This window comes from Danio rerio, chromosome 1 (assembly GCF_052040795.2).
Source record: "Danio rerio strain M-AB ecotype USA chromosome 1, GRCz13ab, whole genome shotgun sequence".
NCBI lineage: Eukaryota > Metazoa > Chordata > Actinopteri > Cypriniformes > Danionidae > Danio > Danio rerio.
The window spans coordinates 22,801,252-22,820,755 of record NC_141021.1 but is presented as its reverse complement, the minus strand read 5'-3'; the positions used below and the strand labels follow the sequence as shown (position 1 = coordinate 22,820,755).

The 19,504-nt window shown below is 36.0% G+C and overlaps 1 protein-coding gene across 19 annotated transcripts in view; it reads left to right on the top strand.

The window, feature by feature from the left end:
- Window positions 1–19,504, top strand: part of glrba (glycine receptor, beta a) — an 86,034-nt gene that overhangs the window by 3,463 nt on the left and 63,067 nt on the right. For 8 of the 19 annotated variants that reach the window (XR_015475964.1, XR_015475963.1, XR_015475965.1 and 5 more), the window contains exons 1-5: window positions 6,577–7,094; window positions 11,935–12,051; window positions 12,550–12,656; window positions 17,102–17,169; window positions 17,383–17,609. Coding sequence is in view for 7 of the 19 variants with exons in the window: in XM_087236498.1 (XP_087092624.1) it covers window positions 7,090–7,094; window positions 11,935–12,051; window positions 12,550–12,656; window positions 17,102–17,169; window positions 17,383–17,609 (524 nt within the window). In the remaining 12 variants the exon portion in view is untranslated. 19 annotated transcript variants of the gene reach the window in all.

Here is a 19,504-nt window from a genome sequence, read left to right as displayed (position 1 = left end):
TCAACACTCTGTTATACCATTTAATCACATTGTTGTATGGATTCAGTCTAAAACTCTTACTGTCTTTTTGCATTATGCATCATATAATAGATGCTATTACACTACATGTATATAGGATTTAACCTTTGTAGTTGTCATATATCTTTGTGATAGATACTGTGTATCCAGAAAGTACACTTCACTTTTTTCACATTTTTTATGTTACAGCCTTATTCCAAAATGGATTAAATTCATTTATTTTCTCAAAATTCTCCACACCATACCCCATAATCACAATGTGAAAAAATGTTTTTTTAATTGTTGCAAATTTATTAAAAATAAAAAACCTGAAAAGTATTCACAGCCTTTGCTGCAAAGCTCTAGCTTGAGCTCAGGTACATAATGTTTCCACTAATCATTCTTGAGATGTTTCAGCAGCTTAATTTAATTTCGCCTGTGGTAAATTCTGTTGATTGGACATGATTTGAAAAGGCAAACACCGGTCTGTATAAGGTCCCAGGGTTGACAGTGCATGTCAAAGCACAAACCAAGCATGAAGACCAAGGAATTGATTGTAGACCCCAGAGACCAAATTGTCTCAAGGCACACGGTTAGGGAAGGTTACAGAAACATTTCTGCTGCTCTGAAAGTTCCAATGAGCACATTGGCCTCCATCATCCGAAAGTGGAAGATATTTGGAACCACCAGGACTCTTCCTAGAGCTGGGCGGCCATCTAAGCTGAGTGGTTGGGGAAGTAGGGCCTTAGTCAGGGAGGTGATCAATAACCCGATTGTCACTCTGTCTGAGCTCTAGCGTTGTTCTGTGGAGAGAGGAGAACCTTGCAGAAGGACAACCATCTGTGCAGCAATCCACCCATCAAGCCTGTTTAGTAGAGTGGCCAAACGGAAGCCAATCCACACCTAAAATTTGCCAAAAAGCATCTGAAGGACTCTCAGACCATAAGAAACAAAATTCTCTGGTCTGATAAGACTAAATTTCAACTCTTTGGAGTGAATGCCAGGCGTTACGTTTGGAGAAAACCAGGCACGGCTCATCACCAGGCTAATACCATCCCTACACTGAAGCGTGGTGGTGGCAGCTTCATGCTGTGGGATGTTTTTCAGCAGCAGGAACTGGTGGTCTAGTCTGGATAGAGGGAAAAATGAATGCAGCAATGTACAGAGAAATCCTGAATGAAAACCTGCTTCACAGTGCTCTTGACCTTAGACTGGGGTGTTGGTTCATATTCTAGCAGGACAATGACCCAAAGCACACTGCCATTCTTGTGTAAACCTATAAGAGGTCAAACGACCGTCCGTCCAACTAACTGAATGATTGACTGGGCAATCGGCCGACCCACCCTCCTCCTCCTCCTTCTCCTTCCCTAAACTCAAGCGATTATATTGATTGACCCGCCCCCCGTTTACTTCCCTAAACCCTAAAAAAAAAAAAAAAAAGCCGTCCGGAGACAAAGCCCTCGTCTGATTTTCACCACGGTTTCGGATTTGACCACATTCTCAGCCTGTTGTTCACTCGCACACTTTATTTTTTGGATTCTGTTTTTGTCTTACCTGATTTCTGGAACTGCTCTTTCCCAGACTCGAACCCGGTCGTTGTCGTCAGCTCCTCTCTGCATCATCAAGCCCACTGACATACACAATGAGCTAACCGGATACTGGTTTCAGGGGGAAAGCTCTCCACACAAAGGGTAAGCGGTCAGCCGGCAAGCGCGGAAGGGAACGGCGTCTCACAGCCCCGTAGCGTTCGCTTAAAAAAATGAAGTGCAGCCATACGTACCTCCGGCCACGTAAAGGCTGATTTATACTTCTCCGTCAAGCGCACGCATATGCTACGCTGCAGCCTACGTGTCGATGCATAGCCCTACGCCTTGACCGTCGGCGTCGCTGATGTGCACTTCTCAAAAAATGTAATTACACGCCGCAATGACGTGTAGCACGAGCTCTGTGATTGGTCGGTAGTGTTGACGAGTCAGGGCGGGGCCGAGAGCCGTGCGAGCGATGCGAGCCCGATGAAGCGATCGTTTACAAGTGTGGAGTCCCGTGAAGGAGCTCCGGATAGCTTTATTTTGTGTTTACCTCATAGTTAATGTTGTTGCATGCCCGCCGGTTCCTGCCTCAAAATGAGAGAGTTTGAGCCACTTATACATTCAGGAAGCGTACAGAAAAAACAAAACAGCAGCAAAAAAAAACTCAACACAGAGGAACATTAACACTTCACTGCGCGCTAGTGTTTCAGAAGTGTTAATGGAGACCAACAGTGACAGCGTGCAGAAGTATAAATGCACAGCTATGCGCATTGCATGCACCGTGAGTTACGCTGGTCACTTGATGCAGAAATATAAACCAGGCTTAATTAGTGGTCTCCAGAAACATCCGCGAGACTACGTTTTCAGAATGAGCCTGGGTTGTGAACATCTGAGATCTGAACATGGCAGCTAAAAACTGTGGAAAAAGTGAAGCGATATGAATACTTTCCAGATGCCCTGTAGACAGACAGACAGACGAACAGATAGATGAATGGATAGGCAGGCAGACAGACAGACAAAATGGCTTTTCTCACTTTTTAAGTACAGTGACACATTGCTTTTTTTACTTTGATGGATATATAGATAGTCAAACTGTTTTCTTGTTGTTTTGCTACAATTGACAAGAAGTACTAAAGTATCTTAATTTGTATTCTGAAGATGAATGAAGGTCTCAGGGTTTGCAACGCCATGTGGGTGAGTGGGGGAACTAATCATGTAATATAAGGTCATAGCAGTCAGACTTTTTGTAAATTTGATGTTGAATCAGATTTCCATCTCAATCAATCCATTTCCACCACTACAAACCTCATAAAAACACTTTTGTGATAACTTTACAATTGTATGGGTATTTATGATAATAACACTGCATAAATATGCAATAAATAGGATCCTTTTTGTGACACTTTTGTATAAGAGAATTCTGTAATCTCTGAGATGTGTCTGTACTTTAATTAGAGGTTAACCTGTGGTAATCGTAATAGACAAGATGGTTTTGAAAGGCACACAAACACAGTATACCTGTCTATAACCACTGAAAATGCACATCAAAGCAAATGCTAGGCATGATGGAGTCAAGGAAAAGCTGCAGACTTGAGACACAGGAATATGTTGAGTCTACAAAAGAAATCAAAAAGCGTGCGGTGTAAACAGTCACTGCTCGTCACGCTCACGATACTGTCACAACACTGAATCATGGCGGTAAAGGCATATGCAGTTTGTGGATGCTTTCTGGCAGCAGACACCCATGGAGAAGTGATCAGTAGGAAAGCTGTAGGCAGCAAAATAAAGAGATATCTCTAATAAAATCCTGGTCCAGAGTATTCAGAAGCTCAGACTGGGCTGAAAGGTCAACTTCCGAAAGGACATTCCCCCCCATAACACAAAGTCAAGACAATGGCTTATGGACCACTTTATGAATGTCCTTGAGTGGCTGGAATTAAATCCAATCAAGCATTACATTCCAACGAAGCTTGATTTAATCTACATTTGTACAGAGTAGAATGGCAGAACCCCAGATTCCATATATTTGATGAGTTCATACTCACAGATATTTGACTGAACAGAATATGTGTATGTACTGTGTTGTCCACGAAGAGGGCTCTGAGCTCATAAAGACAACCTAACTCATGTTATTCCCATTATCAGGAGAGAGACAGAAAGAGAGAATGATATGATATATTGAAAAATAATGTGATATATTAAATAATATATATTATTTATATTTTAATTAAATTATATGTATATATCTTTTTTTAGTACTACTGTTTACTGTGTTTTTATTAAATGTGCATGTTCTTTTAATTTTATGTAAACTTTATAACTGCTTTGGCAATACATTTGTAGCATATGTCATGCCAATAAAGGATGGGGGGGTTAAGCACAGTATCTAGCCCGGCTCCAGAGTGCTCCCCCCTTTTTTATGATTTCTAAATGTAGGTATTAGATTTAAAAGTGTGGGTAACACTTTTAAAGGTCACAATTCATGGTATTAACAAACCATTAACACTACCAGCTTAATAAACTACTAATTAGCTGTTTGTAATAGTTAGCAAAGTAGAAGTTTGGTTCAGGTTATGGGTAGGATAAGGGATGTAGAATAAGATCATACTTTATAATTACTATTGAAGAGTTATTATCCTTTTAATAGGTGGGTAATAAGCCAGTGGTTAATAGCATGAATTGTGACCTAAACTAAAGTGTTACCAACGTCTGGATTTGAAAAGAAGTTTAAAGTACCAAGTAGGATGTACTTGACTATTTTTAGGGGTTTGGATAGTAGAACGATTGTTAATAATGAATTAAACGATCAAAGCTGATCGTGCTTCTCCCGAAAATTGTTCATGAAACATCACTTAAACAGGTGTATCACAGTCAAATATTGTTTGATCCTAATAAACCATACATCAATGGAAGCATATTTATTCAGCTTGCAGATGACATACTGTACAAATATGAATTTTTAACATTTTTACATGTATTCAGATGTATTTATTTGTACATTGAGCTTTATTTTCAATATACAGACATACAGAGAATTTAAATGATGCTATGGGTGTATACAAATAACAAAAATGCTACAAGAGGAATGTAAATATTCGACAAATAGTACATTTTTTGTAAAAATTAGGAGAGAGAAAAAAGGATGATTGGTTTTGTGGTCCAGAATTTAACTAATTATATTATTTATTACATTTGCAAAGTTATACAGTCATGAACTATAAATCTTTAACATAAAACATGGTTCAAATACATTAACAAGGCACGTCTTAAACCCTTTTGGGGAGACTGTCCTGGAGTTTTTAGATGTAAAATGTAATACAAGGCTTCTTTCAGCACTTCCCAGAGTTTTTCAGATTTTGGATGTTTTATCTTTATCTTTTTTTTCGTCCATGTGATCCCGTACTACAATAGTCATGTTTGATTATTTTTAATGTGATCTCATTGCATTAGCATTGTGCTTGGGGATTGTTATCATACTGAAAAATAGAACCTACTAATAAGCTGCTTTTCAGAAGGAATGGCATGATGATGGATAAAACCTCTCTGTGCCTTTCAGAAAATCCCATCATTATCGCCAACGCTCTGGCAGAAATGCAGCCTCAAACCAGGCCAGTGCCTCCACCATGTGATGGTTGCAAGCACTCATTCTTCCATCTCTCTGTATCTTTTAAACCCTTTCAAATATCTGAAATGTAATATTCATTCATTTTCCTTTAGCGTAGTCGCTTTATACATCAAAGGTCGCCACAGCGGAATGAACCGCCAATTTATCCATATGCTTTCTACAATGGATGCCCTTCCTGCAACCCAGTATGAAAAACATTTATCTTTGCCATGATGACGATAAATAATATTTTACTAGATGTTTTTCAAGACACTTCTATACAGCTTAAAGTGACATTTAAAAGCTTAACTAGGTTAATCAGGTTAACTAGGCAGGTTAGGGTAATTAGGCAAGTCATTGTATAACGATGGTTTGCTCTATTGACTATTGAAAAAACAAAACTATTAAAAATCTAAAACTGCTTTTATTCTAGCCTAAATAAAACAAATAAGACTTTCTCCCAACGAAAAAATATTAGACATACTGTGAACATTTCCTTGGTCTGTTAAACATCATTTGGGAAATATTTAAAAAAAGAAACAAAAATTCAAACGGGGCTAATAATTCTGACTTCAACTGTATGCTACTTGCAGTACTTACACAGGCCTGTAGTCAGCCCCGTAAAATGGGTGGTTATTTTTTGCTGGACCTTTTTGCTGTTATTTGCCTCACATTCTATTAAATTATGAGGTTCAAATACTGCATTTCGGACAGTTATCATTACTACACATTTTGATTTAACAAAAATACTTGATAAGTTAAAGTACTTATCATACTATTGTACATTTATAAATGTGCATTTAAACCATAAGTTATTACAGTTTATAAGAAATGTAACGAGATTAGAATTTTTTAACTATGAACAATATTTATTTTTTAAATGCTAATTTATTATCACCCATTATAAACAAAAAAACAAACAATTGGAAATCTGTTAAAACTTGTTTTAAATTAAAAATTATAGGTAAATAACACACTGTCCATTACATTTCTCAGCCATAATCCATTTAAATAATAATAGTTAAATTAGTGTTAAAGCCTGCAATATTTTTACTATTTATGGTGGCATATTGTTAAAAATGAGCTCTTTTAAGGGTCAAATTCTGGACTTTTTCAGCAGTCTTTCGAACCCCACTCCATACAGGCCTGTTATTATAAATCACAACATGAATTATGGCTACTGCATGTGTAATAATAGTCTATATTTAAAATAGCTAGAGTGATCACATGTAATTCATCCCATTCTCACAGTCCCTTCATATTTTATATGTGAATTTTACTCATCCTCTCTCATTCCCATTCTCATATGGGATCATTTATCTTTTCTGCCACTTCCTCTCTCTCCCTCTCTCTCTCTCTCTCTCTCACACACACACACACACACACACACACACACACACACACACACACACACACACACTCACTCACAGCCCATCCCATGCCCTCATTTAGTTCTGTGGGCTCCATGTAAATCTGTTAAGAGGGAGAGAGAGACTGTGATTTAATGTGACACAGAGGGCAAATCGAGGTGAGGAGGAGCTGTTCACAAAACCACTAACATCTCGTGAATTCTTAGTCTTTCTTACTGAGCAGCATAATCAGTGTGTGCGCTGCTTTCTCCGTTATTTCGTGCAGCGTGCGCTTGTGCGTGTGCTTATCAGCTTACTCTTTAACGCAGGTCGCTTATATATTCAAATCCACTTCATGGTATTGTAGCTCAGCAGGTTTCGTAAGTTAAATCCAGGCGGAGAAAGTGACGCCGGTTGCGGGACAGCTTCATCACGCGAGAGCACAGCAGCAGCCTCACTGCAGCGGGACAGGTGCATGAACGCGCAATACATCACACACACACGCCGAAACTGAGCCCGGAGTGTGGACGTACATACAATGACGGACATGTGTGTTTTCTGGGAGCGTGTTTGAACGGAGGACACCGATATTTGGGTCTGGGATTTCTTCATGAGGTGAGGCTGCGTGTCTTTATTTTGTCATATGCTGTCACTGACGCGCGCTTTCCCCGCTTCAGCATGATTTCGCAAGTTCTCGGAGTGACTTATTACGGGGGTCTTCATGTGTCTTGTTCTGTAAGTCTGTGTTGGGGTGTGTGTGGGAGTGTTTGGCGGTGTGTTGAGTGTGTTCCCACTGCGGATGTTTAATGCTGGATTCAGTCCCGGGTGTTTTTCACTCCGCCGCTGGAGCGAGAGCTCAATTATTAGCGTTAATTAATCTCCACATTATTCTCAAGGTCTCTGATCAAGGAGCGATTATCAGGGGGCTTTACTACAGATTGTGTTATTAAGTTCATACAACAGACTTGAATCTATCATTTAAATCAAATATTTTGACACTGGCCTATATGTATTATATGATAAGCATTCAAAACTAATTCTCACATTGGAGTTTTAGCATGTCTGCTCTCCATGCTCATATTCAAATGTGAAATGTTAGCTAATGTAGTAACAAAGATTAAAACAGATCTTTAACTCTTCTTAGGGCAATATATTTCAAATAGTTCGTATACAATGTTCAGCATATATAAGTACACCCTTCACAAATCTATCTTTTAAATTCATATTTTTAATAGGAAGCAATACAATCTTATATTGTGCATATATTAGTTTAGTCAGTACTGAAGCCAAATCTGGAGCTTACCTAACAAAATAACCTAGTGACAAAAACTAGTACACACAGATTTGATTGCTTTAGAAAAATATTAACTACAAAGTTTAAAAGACGAAAAATCAAGAAAAGCAAAATAATGGGAAAATGTAGTTGAAATTTTATAGGTTGTCATTTTTTTTTCTATATTTTTGCTTGAATGTAATTGTATCATATTTTAATTTCTACATATGTTTGGTGACTAAAATGTTTTTTAAATAAATATATCTGTTAAATGAATCTGTTTTGTTTAAATGCACCAAAATGTTGCCTATATTTACTGAGAAATGGATAAAATTATACATTTTCAAAATGGGGTGTTTCAATTTTCAAATACGCTGAGCACTTTGTTACATTTTTATTTTTGTATACTATATGTTTTTTTTATCCACATTACAAAAAATTTGACATTCTGTGTTTTTTAAATATTCGTTTTAGTGCATTTATTAGTTTGTCTCATTCATTTGTTTGTCTGAAAAATCTATCCTAATGGTCAGTTTGGTGTTTCTTTATGATAACCCCCAGGTGAGTGTGTGTTCAGTGTACTGTTTCTATTTTCCTGGAAAATCACTGACAAAATGTTCGATAGCTAGACAACACAATGCCCCAGTCTCCCAGATGAATTTTATTTGGGAGAAAATACACTATGCAGCATAAGCCAAATATCTTAAAGGCATGCTTCAACCCAAAAACTCTGTCATCATTTATTCACCCTCCACTGTAGACTGTTTTCTGCTGAAGACCCAACAGTTGATGTAACCACTGACTTCTAAATTTGGAAAAGTATTTGGAAGTCAGCAGTTACCATCAACTGTCTGGCCACCAACATTTGTGTGGGTGTGTGTTTAGCAGAATAAAAAAAATAAAGGTTTGGAAGGTTAGTAAATGAAAAATTTACACTTTTTAAAAAGAAATCCCATTCACTTTAAAAAACTAATTAGCACAGTGTTTCTTAAAGGGCACTTACTTTACTCCTTTTACAAGATGTAAGATAAGCCTATGGTGTCTCCAAAATGTGTCTGTAAAGTTTCAGTTCAACATACTCATAAGATAATTCATTAGAGCCTCCAGAATCTGCCCATTTTGCTGTCTTGAGTACATTGTTGGTATTTTTGTAGCCTGTGGCTTTAAATGCAAAAGAGCTGCTATCCCCACCCATGGCTCCAACATACATATCTGCATCTTATGTGTTATGTCAGATAAACAGCAGTCATTGACAGACACAGATGAAGCACATTGGTCTAAAACTCCAAGTAAAATAATTTGATGTGTTTTTGGTGGTTTATTCAAGCCTTTCTGAAACGATGACTTACAAATGCCGTTTGCAGTACATACACATTTACATGCACGTTTACTGACACCATGCGTCCGTGGTGATTATAGCGGTTAAGAATTACATATCGATTTTACTGTCTTTATTACAAACATGCTGTTTTTTTTTTTTTTTTTTTTTACGTTTTAAACTTATAAAACTCTTTATTATATTTTAATCTTAGGTAATTTTTGAAAAAAGTTCTGTGGACAAGTTATCATAATAACATTGTGCCTTTCAATCAATTCAGTGGGCGGTAACAATCGCAATCCTACGTCACGTTGTGGTGGGCCTCAAAATCACTGGGATTTGGGTCCTATTTTAACGTCAACAAATTTTATAAAAATAGACTTATTGTTTTTATATTACTCCAATATGACAGTGGGCACACTATACATACACACAGTTCTGTCCAAACAGCTTACAACAGCAGATTTTCATCATAGGTGCTCTTTAACACCCTGCCTTAACATACTCAGTCCTTTTTTGAGGAAGAAAAGCAGTCACTGACTTTTACAAAAGTTATAAGTTTGACAATACAGGGCAAAGAACAGTTTATGGGTATGCTGAATAAAGCCTTTTGTAGTGACTGAAATATACGACACATTAAATAATTGTCATTACAAAACACTGGTAACACTTATACAATAATGTTCAACTGGTAACAGTTACTTTAATTCATAATTAAAACAGACAATAGATAATACAACACCTATCATGGACTAACAATGAACAACAATTTTGCTCATTTCTACAAAATATTTATATTTGACCACTGTCCTTCAAATCATTCATTCATTTTCTTGTCAGCTTAGTCCTTTTATTAATCTGGGGTCTCCACAGCGGAATGAACTGCCAACTTATCCAGCACATTTTTACGCAGCAGATGTCCTTCCAGCCACAACCCATCTCTGGGAAACATCCACAAACACTCATACACTGCAGATAATTTACCCAATTCACCAGCGATTATCAGGGGGCTATCGCTGGTTCAAGTCCCAGCTGGGTCAAGTCCCAGCTGGGTCAGTTGGCATTTCTGTGTGGAGTTTGCTTGTTCTCTCTGTGTGATGTGAGTTTCCTCCGGATTCCGATTTCCCTTCCTGTCCAAAGGCATGAGCTGTAGGTGAATTGAATAAGCTAAATTGGTGTGTATGGATGTTTCCCAGTATGGATGTTTCCCAGTACTGGGCTGCAGCTGTAAGGGCATCCGCTGTATAAAACATATGCTGGACAAGTTGGCGGTTCATTCCGCTGTGGCGACTTCTTATGAATAAAGGGACTAAGCCGAAGGAAAATTAATGAATAGTCCTTTCCATGTGGTCAATATAAAGGGCTTGACAAACTTTTTTGCTCATCACTCACTGTGCTAAGTTATTTTCCAAGGTTACTAGTCGATCGGCATTTTCACTAGCCAACAATATTGTTGATGCAAATATTTTGATTTAGATTTATTTGATTTAGGTCATTAAAAAAACTTAAGTCGCTGCCAGTGGTTTAGTGGTTAGGGCATCGACACATGCACTCCAGTCCTCATGGCGACCCGAGTTCAATTCTGCCTCGTGGTCCTATGTCGATCCTTCCCCTCTCTCTGCTCCCCATGCTTTCCTGTCAATTCTCTCTACTTTCCTATCCAATAAAGGTGAAAAAGCCCCCCCCCCCCCCCCCCCCCCCCCCAAAAAAAAAAAAAAAAAACTCTGAAGTGTGATATATATGGTGTACCAGCTATGAATCAAAGTGAATCAAAACCTTTAATCAATTTGACCTAAAACTAAAACAATACCTATTCTTGTCTTAGAACAACTTTGATAAACTTTTTTTCGATCAACTTCAAATGTTGACCTCTAGCTTACGGGTATCACTACAGTTCATAAACAGAGTAACTTCTAATGAATGCAATAAAAGTGGTGCAGGGGTGTATAAGATTACAAAAATACACTTTATTAATATTGTTTTAAATACTTAATAACAACAGTAGTAAATACTGTAGTGCTGCACTAAAAAGAAAAAAAGAAAAAGCATTTAATTCACAAAACTCATTAAAGCAAATTCACTTTTTATGTGTGTATGTTGAGGAGAGAATGAGTGTAAAGGATAGGTAGTCATAACATTTTTTATCGACAGATTCATTCCTTTACTGCTGCTCACACCAAACACAGAATTAAGTATTCACTGAGTAAATTAGTCAATGCAAATGCTCAGTCATCACAGACTGGTTTCTTGAATATGACAGTAAGTTCACTGTATTCAAATAGCCTTCACAATCACCAATAGAGCACTTTGGGATGTGGTGGAATGGGAGATTTGCATCATGGATGTGTAGCCGACAAATCTGCAGCAACTGTGTGATGCTATCATGCCAATATGGACCAAAATCTTTGAGGAATATTTCCAGTACCTTGTTGTATATATGCCACAAATGATTAAGGCAGTTCTGAAAGCTAAAAGGGGTCCAACCTGGTACTAGTAAGGTGTACCTAATAAAGTGGCCCCGTGAGTGTATATCAATATCAGGATTTGAAAAGATTTATATCATGATAGGAGATGTTGAATAAGCACATTATTTATTTTTTGCATAAATATATATCAATCAAGGTTTTATTCACAAACATTTTTGAAAAAATTAAGTAGACACTTGCCTATAAGTCTATATCGTTCAGTCATTTATATTAATTATTATTATTATTATTATTATTATTACAGAAAAGAAAAATCCTTTTGTTCTTGGTCTGACCTGATGTTTCATGCCATTAATAGAACAGAAGGCGTAGTTAAATTGGTGCTACAGCTCCATTCAGAAGCGTTTGTGCTGACTAATGTGTCTGTGTGTGTTGCAGGTGTGCAGCCATGCTTCTTAAGGGACTGATCTTGTTGATGCTGTTGGTCCAGTTCTCGGCAGAAGAGGGGGGCAAACCAAAGAAGGGGAAAAAGGGCAAGCAAGTCATCTGTCCCTCGTAAGTCAGCACCGCACACTCGCATACACACATATATGTGCTGATCCCATAATCATTTAAGGTTGCCAAGGATGCAAGGATGTCAGTCATGAGGAATTACAGTGCTGTTAAGCAGAGTGAAAGTCCGGAGATAAATTCTGCCAGTCTGGATGCTTCAGTTAGCACTTTAGTCAGTCCAGGACCAGCTGTGTCCTTGTCAACAATCTCCATTACATACTAACAGATACAGCTATAAACTGGCCTCGGGCTATAGACAGCGATGGTATTCCATATCTGCGTGTGACTAAGCGTGAGTGAGTGTCTCTGCGTTTTACTGTATTTTTGATAGCAGACATTATTCTGGAGGAAATATGTGTCGAAAAGCGAACAGTTCTTAAATGTAAGAGGGCCTTTGACTCTTTGCCAGGGCAAGTTATGTCCTAGTATGACTTTGATAAGTGATGTACTGCCAGTATAGTGTGTGTGTGTGTGTGTCTGTGTGTGTTTTGACATTGCCAGTCAGTTATCGGCGGAGGACTTGGACAGAGTCCCAGCCAACTCGACCAGCAACATACTCAACCGCCTTCTGATGACCTATGATTCACGAATACGGCCGAATTTCAAAGGTACTTTCTTTCTATTGAAAACTTATTATTTTATGTTTTTGTTGATAAATTAACCTTGTTTAAATTCTTCATGCTTTTTGTGGAAATTGGAATTTAACAGTTTTGTAGCAGATTTGATTAACATTCGTTTCTACATACACTGTAGTAAACAGTTCTTAAAGCGAATGTGCCATTGGCTGGTAAAAATATACGAGCCTTAAACGTGTGTGCACCATTTTATTTAAAAAAATAATTAAAAGATTATTCATTCATTCATTTTCTTTCGGCCAAGTCCCTTATTTAGCAGCAGATACTCTTTCAGCCAGTACTGTGAAATAAAAAAAAAATATATTTCAGCTTTGTCCCTTATTTATCAAAGGTCACCACACCGGAATGAACCGCCAACTATTCTGGCATATGTTTTACGCAGCAGATGCCCTTACATATGGTACTAGGAAATATAAAGAACATATATGTCGGCTAAGTCCCTTATTTAGCAGCGATCGCCACAGCGGAATGAACCGCCGACCATTCTGGCTTATGTTTTATGCAGCAGATGCCCTTCCATATGGTACTGGGAAATATAAAGAATATATATTTCGGATAAGTCTCTTATTTAACAGGGGTCATGACAGCAGAATAAACCGATAACTATTCTGGCATATGTTTTACGCAGACAATGCCCTTTCATCCAGTACTGATAATTAAAAAGAATATATATTTCAGATAAGTCCCAAATTTAGCAGGGGTCACAACCGTGGAATGAACCGCCAACAATTCTAGCATATGTTTTATGTAGCGGATAACCTTTCATCCGGTACTGGCAAATAAAAAGAATATATATTTCAGATAAGTCCCTAATTTAGCAGGTGTCACCAAAGTGGAATGAACCGCCCTTATTTTTCAAAGTCCACCACACCGTAATGAACCGCCAACTATTCTGGCATATGTTTTACGCAGACAATGCCCTTTCATCCAGTACTGATAATTAAAAAGAATATATATTTCAGATAAGTCCCAAATTTAGCAGGGGTCACAACCGTGGAATGAACCGCCAACAATTCTAGCATATGTTTTATGTAGCGGATAACCTTTCATCCGGTACTGGCAAATAAAAAGAATATATATTTCAGATAAGTCCCTAATTTAGCAGGTGTCACCAAAGTGGAATGAACCGCCCTTATTTTTCAAAGTCCACCACACCGTAATGAACCGCCAACTATTCTGGCAAATGTTTTACGCAGCGGATTCCCTTCCATCTGGTACTTGGAAATAAAGAGAATATATTTATTTATAAATTGGGAGTAACAGTAGTATTGCTCTTGTTGCTGTTGTTGTTGTTACTTTATTTATTAATTTCAATTACAAAAGATTAAGTACAAATATGAAAAAGAAAATATCACATTAATGTTGTTGAACATATTTATTAATTTTACTTCCAAATTAATCAAGTGATTATAAGAGTAATGGAAATAACTATATTATTGTTATTATTTTATAATAAAACTACATTATGAAAGTAATAATTATAGCTGTTGGGTTTTTTCTCCATTGATTTTATGTGATAAACCATATAATTTTCAGTTTGGTAAAAATAATCACAGAGAAACTTGCTTCTTGAAATGCTTGTGTGTTTTTGGCAACACTTTTGTCATTAAAAATGTGTAAAAATGCTATTATGATGGTATCAAATTACTGTGCTTTACAACAGTGTTTCTCAACCACATTCCCAGAGTACCACCAGCTCTGCACATTTTCCATTGCTGCACCCTAATTCGCATACTTATACTATGCTCTAAAAGTATGTACTTTTTTGTGACGGAAAAATATATACTGTTGAGTGTGTAACAGAAAAGTGTGCAAGCTTTGGGACATACTACTTCCTCACTAACAGATCTTTGTGTTGCTTAGTTACGAGCCCTGTCAGTCATCTACATATCATCCACATTTCTGTCATATTTAATTTCCTACCTTATTGGAGAAGCAGCAGCAGGTTAATCTCCCATTCGTGAGTCTTTTATGCAGGGAAATCTTCTCAGGTCTTTAGATAATTATGCATTCAAACGTTAATGTCCAAACACATCTTTAAATCAGTTCAGTATTGTTGTTGCAGATGAAATAACACAGAAAATGCGATTTAAATATTTTCCAGTTGTCTAGATATTAATTAACAGTCATGCAAACACCTTTAACATACCGAAGCTTCTTTACTTGAAGATTGGTCTCGCACATCTATCATGTTTAGTTTATTATCGTGTAGTTTATTTACACTTTTTACCCACGTTTGTAGTTCTGATCGAATTCATGTCCAACGCACAATGTACTGTGGGCAATATCAGCTGTTAGAGTATGGACGGTTCTACACTTATATTTTATATATTATACTTATATTTTTCTCTAAATAGTAAACCATCCAGAAACCTTTGGCATACTTTCTTTAACATACTATGATTCGGGACATACTAATTCTATTTTCAAATTCTATTTAGGACGGGTAGTATGCGAATTGGGATACAGCACATGTCTCCTTAACCAAACACACCTGATTCAGATCATGAGCTCAATGGATGTGACAGACAAAGGATACATCCAAAACATGCAGTGCTGGTGGCCCTCCAGGAACACTTCACAAGAACACTTTCTTAATTTTGGTAGAATTAATTAATGCTGTTACCAAAGGTTATGTATTTACTGTAGTAAAAATCAGTTTGTATAAAGCACAGGTGTCCAAACTTTTTCGTATAAAGGGTCAAAAACCTAATATCATTATGAGCCATGGGCCACAGGTAAATATACTAAACTGTATTTCATAAAAGTTGTTTAAAAGTTGTTTAATTTCCTAATTTATTTAATAATATTTATAAATTAAAAAGCATAACTAGTCATATTAACTAATGCAGTTTTAAAATGACAACGTATTGCAATAAAAACAGTTCAATGCTAAATACAATAGTCAAGCAGAGTCTGCCTTTGCCTTGATTTGCTCACCAAAGGCTCTGCATTGACCTCTATTCACAAGGTATGTACATTTAAACTAAAGCCGATTAGTTTACAATATTTAATTGAAATATTTCATTTAATTTAGCTTTTAACAATAAAACAAATAAACAAAAGATTACATTAGATTTAAAATGATATACTCTAAACCATCCCCATAATTCTTCCTCTTTTCTTAGATGGGATGATGGGCCAAATCAAAGGTTACTAACGGCCAACTTTGGCCCGCAGGCCCTAGTTTGGGCATCTCTGGTATAAAGTATAAAGTAACCTACACTGTAAGAAAAAAAATCGTAAAAAAAAAAGGTCAAATGACTGGCAGCTATAGTATGGCTGTAAAAGTCTGTAAAACAACAGTGTTTTACTGTAAACATTTTAATGAATATATCTGTAGATTTATTATTTTTTTGCATTTTATTTCAACAAAGACATTTTACCATAATTTTATTATTTTTGTTTGGCAGCCGTAGCTGCCAGTCATTTGACATTTTTTTTAGGATTTTTTATTTATTTTTTACAGAGCAAGTAATTACAATTTATTACTTTAATTTTACATAATTTTAAATGTACTTCATAAAAAACAGGAAAAACACTGTGTAAATAATACGGCAATTTTATTGTATGAAACAGACAAATTGCTGTAATTTGTCATTACTTATGTAATACATAAAATAACAGTCAAGCTGTTAATTTACAGATATTGTTTGTAGTTTTTATGGATTTTTGAATATTATTTAAAATAACAGTATAAATAATACTGTAATTTCCCTATATAAAAACAAAAATGTCAGTAATTTGTCTTTAATGATAAAGTACCTAAAATGAAAGTCAAACTGTGAATTTAGAGAGATTGTTTGTCATTTTACTGAGTTCTACATATAATTTTAATTTTAAAAAAATTAAGGATATTTTCTGTAAATTAAAAAAAAAAAAAAAAGGTTTTTTTACAGTGTAGGTGTGGAAAAAAAAGTTGTGACATGATACCAAATGGAGTTTAGCAGTTTAACCTTACTGTATTTTTTTCCAGAATAGTAAATTATTCCAATATAGCATTTTAGTTATTAACAGCACCTCTAGCAAGTTCACGAATCAGCTATAAACTGTAATACTTGCACTTTTTCTTCAAAAAAGTCACAAATAACGTAATAGATGACCTCATTAGAATGGTAATTTAATCAGAGTGTCAGAGAATGGCAGAGTGTGTATTGTAGAGAGTAATTGGAAATTCTCCTCTGTCCTGTTGTGGAGCATCACAAGGCCCTGTGGTGTTATAATGTGTCATTCAGAGCCCAGTGGGATAAGAGTATGTCAGAACCAAACTCTATTCGCTCTATGAGCTTCTGCAGCTATCTCAACCTCTCGCATCCAGCGGAGCACAGCATATTCTCACAATTCAGACTGTTTGTTTTGAACATGGCTTTTATCTATGGTTATATTCCTTTGAAATAAGTGCTATCATGTGTTTGCAGGAATCCCGGTGGAGGATAAGGTGAACATCTTCATTAACAGCTTTGGATCGATTCAAGAGACTACAATGGTTAGAAAAAAATTATATATATATATATGAAAAAAAATTATATATATATACGTTTATATACAGAATATCACGTAGTGTGTGCTTTCTTCTATATTGGATTTCAGTCATCTTTATTCTGTCCAATTGTCTTTGATGCACACAGTTGTTGTGTGCTTGTTGTATATTTTGTTTAGTTGATTAGTCTTTTAATGCCTTGTGTATTTTCATCTCCAGGATTATCGTGTGAATATCTTCCTGCGCCAGCGCTGGAATGACCCACGGCTGCGTTTGCCAACAGATTTTAAGTCGGATGCTTTGACTGTCGATCCAAAAATGTTCCAGTGCCTGTGGAAGCCTGATCTGTTTTTTGCCAATGAAAAAAATGCAAACTTTCATGACGTTACACAGGAAAACATACTGCTTTTCATCTTCCGCAATGGTGACGTCCTCATCAGCATGAGGTAAGCCTTGGTCAGATATTTCACTGGTCTGTTCACACAATTATAACAGCTATTATATGTACACAAACACAAAAAAACCCACACACAATTAATCTCTGCATATTTTTTTAAGCTTGCTTTTTAATCTAGTAGTTTAATAAACCTGACTTGCTGCATTACGACTATCATTTTGCTCCTTTAGGATAAAAGTATCTGCTTAATGTATAAAATGTAACTGTAATATGTTGTAAAACAGAGATAAATATATTAGCGCTCAAACCAATGCATGATAATGTTCAGTTGCTGTATAATGTTCTGCTGCAGTTTTCTCATCTGCATTGTTTAAAAGCTAGAATGGGTCTAATTGGCTTTTAAAGTTCAAGTATCATTCATCAACGGCAAAACAAGTTTCAAAAGTGATTCAAGCAACATCATTCCTCAACGCTGTTTTCATTATTCATCATGGTTATGGTGTAGACTCTGTTTAGAATGGCATTTTGAAATATGTCTTTATTATTAGAATCATCATCCTTGAAAAATGGCCGTGTTTTGTGTAAAGCTCACAGTGTGAAATAAAAAGAGGAAAAAAGGCATTAGTTAAATATTAATATTAACTTTAATAATTATAATGAACCGAATGTCTTAAAACAGTGGTTCTCAAACTTTTTTTCATCAAGTACCACCTCAGAAAAAAATTGTCTCTCCAATTTCCCCTAAAATGAGCAGTATTGAAATACAGTAGCGTAGGCCCAGTAAAGTAGCTGCAACTCTGCACAGTTAAAAAAACGTGGCAGATTACCTCAAATATATAGGCTGTATGTCATATATGGCATTTTATATACATCATTTTAAATAAATTTTGAAATATATGTAGCATGTACATGACATATTTAATTCCTCCGTGTACCACTAGAAAGAAGCCTGCGTACCACTAGTGGTACACGTACCACAGTTTGAGAACCACTGTCTTAAAAGTAGTGTTGGGCAAAAATTTATCGCAATGAATTATTTAAAATATTGTTGATATAATATATTTGACATAATATATACGCTCACTGGCGTTTAGTAGGTACACCCTACTAGTACAGTGTTGGACCCACTTTTGCCTTGAGAACTGCCTTAATCATTCGTGGCATAGATTCACATATACATTATATATAAAACTGTATAACACACACACATATATTATGTCAAAACAAACTTTTATTTTTTGGATGCGATTAATCTCCATTAATCTTTGCCCAGCACTACTTAAAACTTTTAGTTATTAAGCAACAGTATGCCTTGATTTACCCCAGATATCTGTAAAACATAATTGTATTTGTGATGAAAATGCATTTGTTAAAGTTTATTGTTTTAATTATACAGGACGGCATGATTATGATAATAAAAACACCAGTGTTGTTCAATATATAGTATATAGGGAAATTTGTTGTGTTGTTAACAATAGTTATTATCTTAATAACCAGTTTTCCATAATGGAATCATATTTAATTAGACTGTTAGTCACTGTTAATTAAACTAAGTGGCCAAGCAGAATAATATTTTTGTTTTTCATATATGATTCATCTAGTATGTGTAACCCCAAGTTTTGTGTGTGTTTGTGTCTTCAGTGTTTCTCCGCTTCTCTAAATACCACAAAACAGAGTGTAGTAGATTGTAGTAGATTAATTCAGTGTGAATTAGATAGTATTAAAATGTTAAAATTAATGTTGTTCTTCTGAGTTTTCTATTCACTTAAAATCTTGAAGAAACTACCATGGTTTCCATAAAATATGAAGTAGTAGTCATACATCAAACATTGATACTGTTTCTGAAGGATTTTGTCAGCCTTGCCATCACAGGAATTACTTTTAAAACATAATCATAAACATTTTAAAGTATATTCAGACAGAATCTTTAACATCTGAATCATA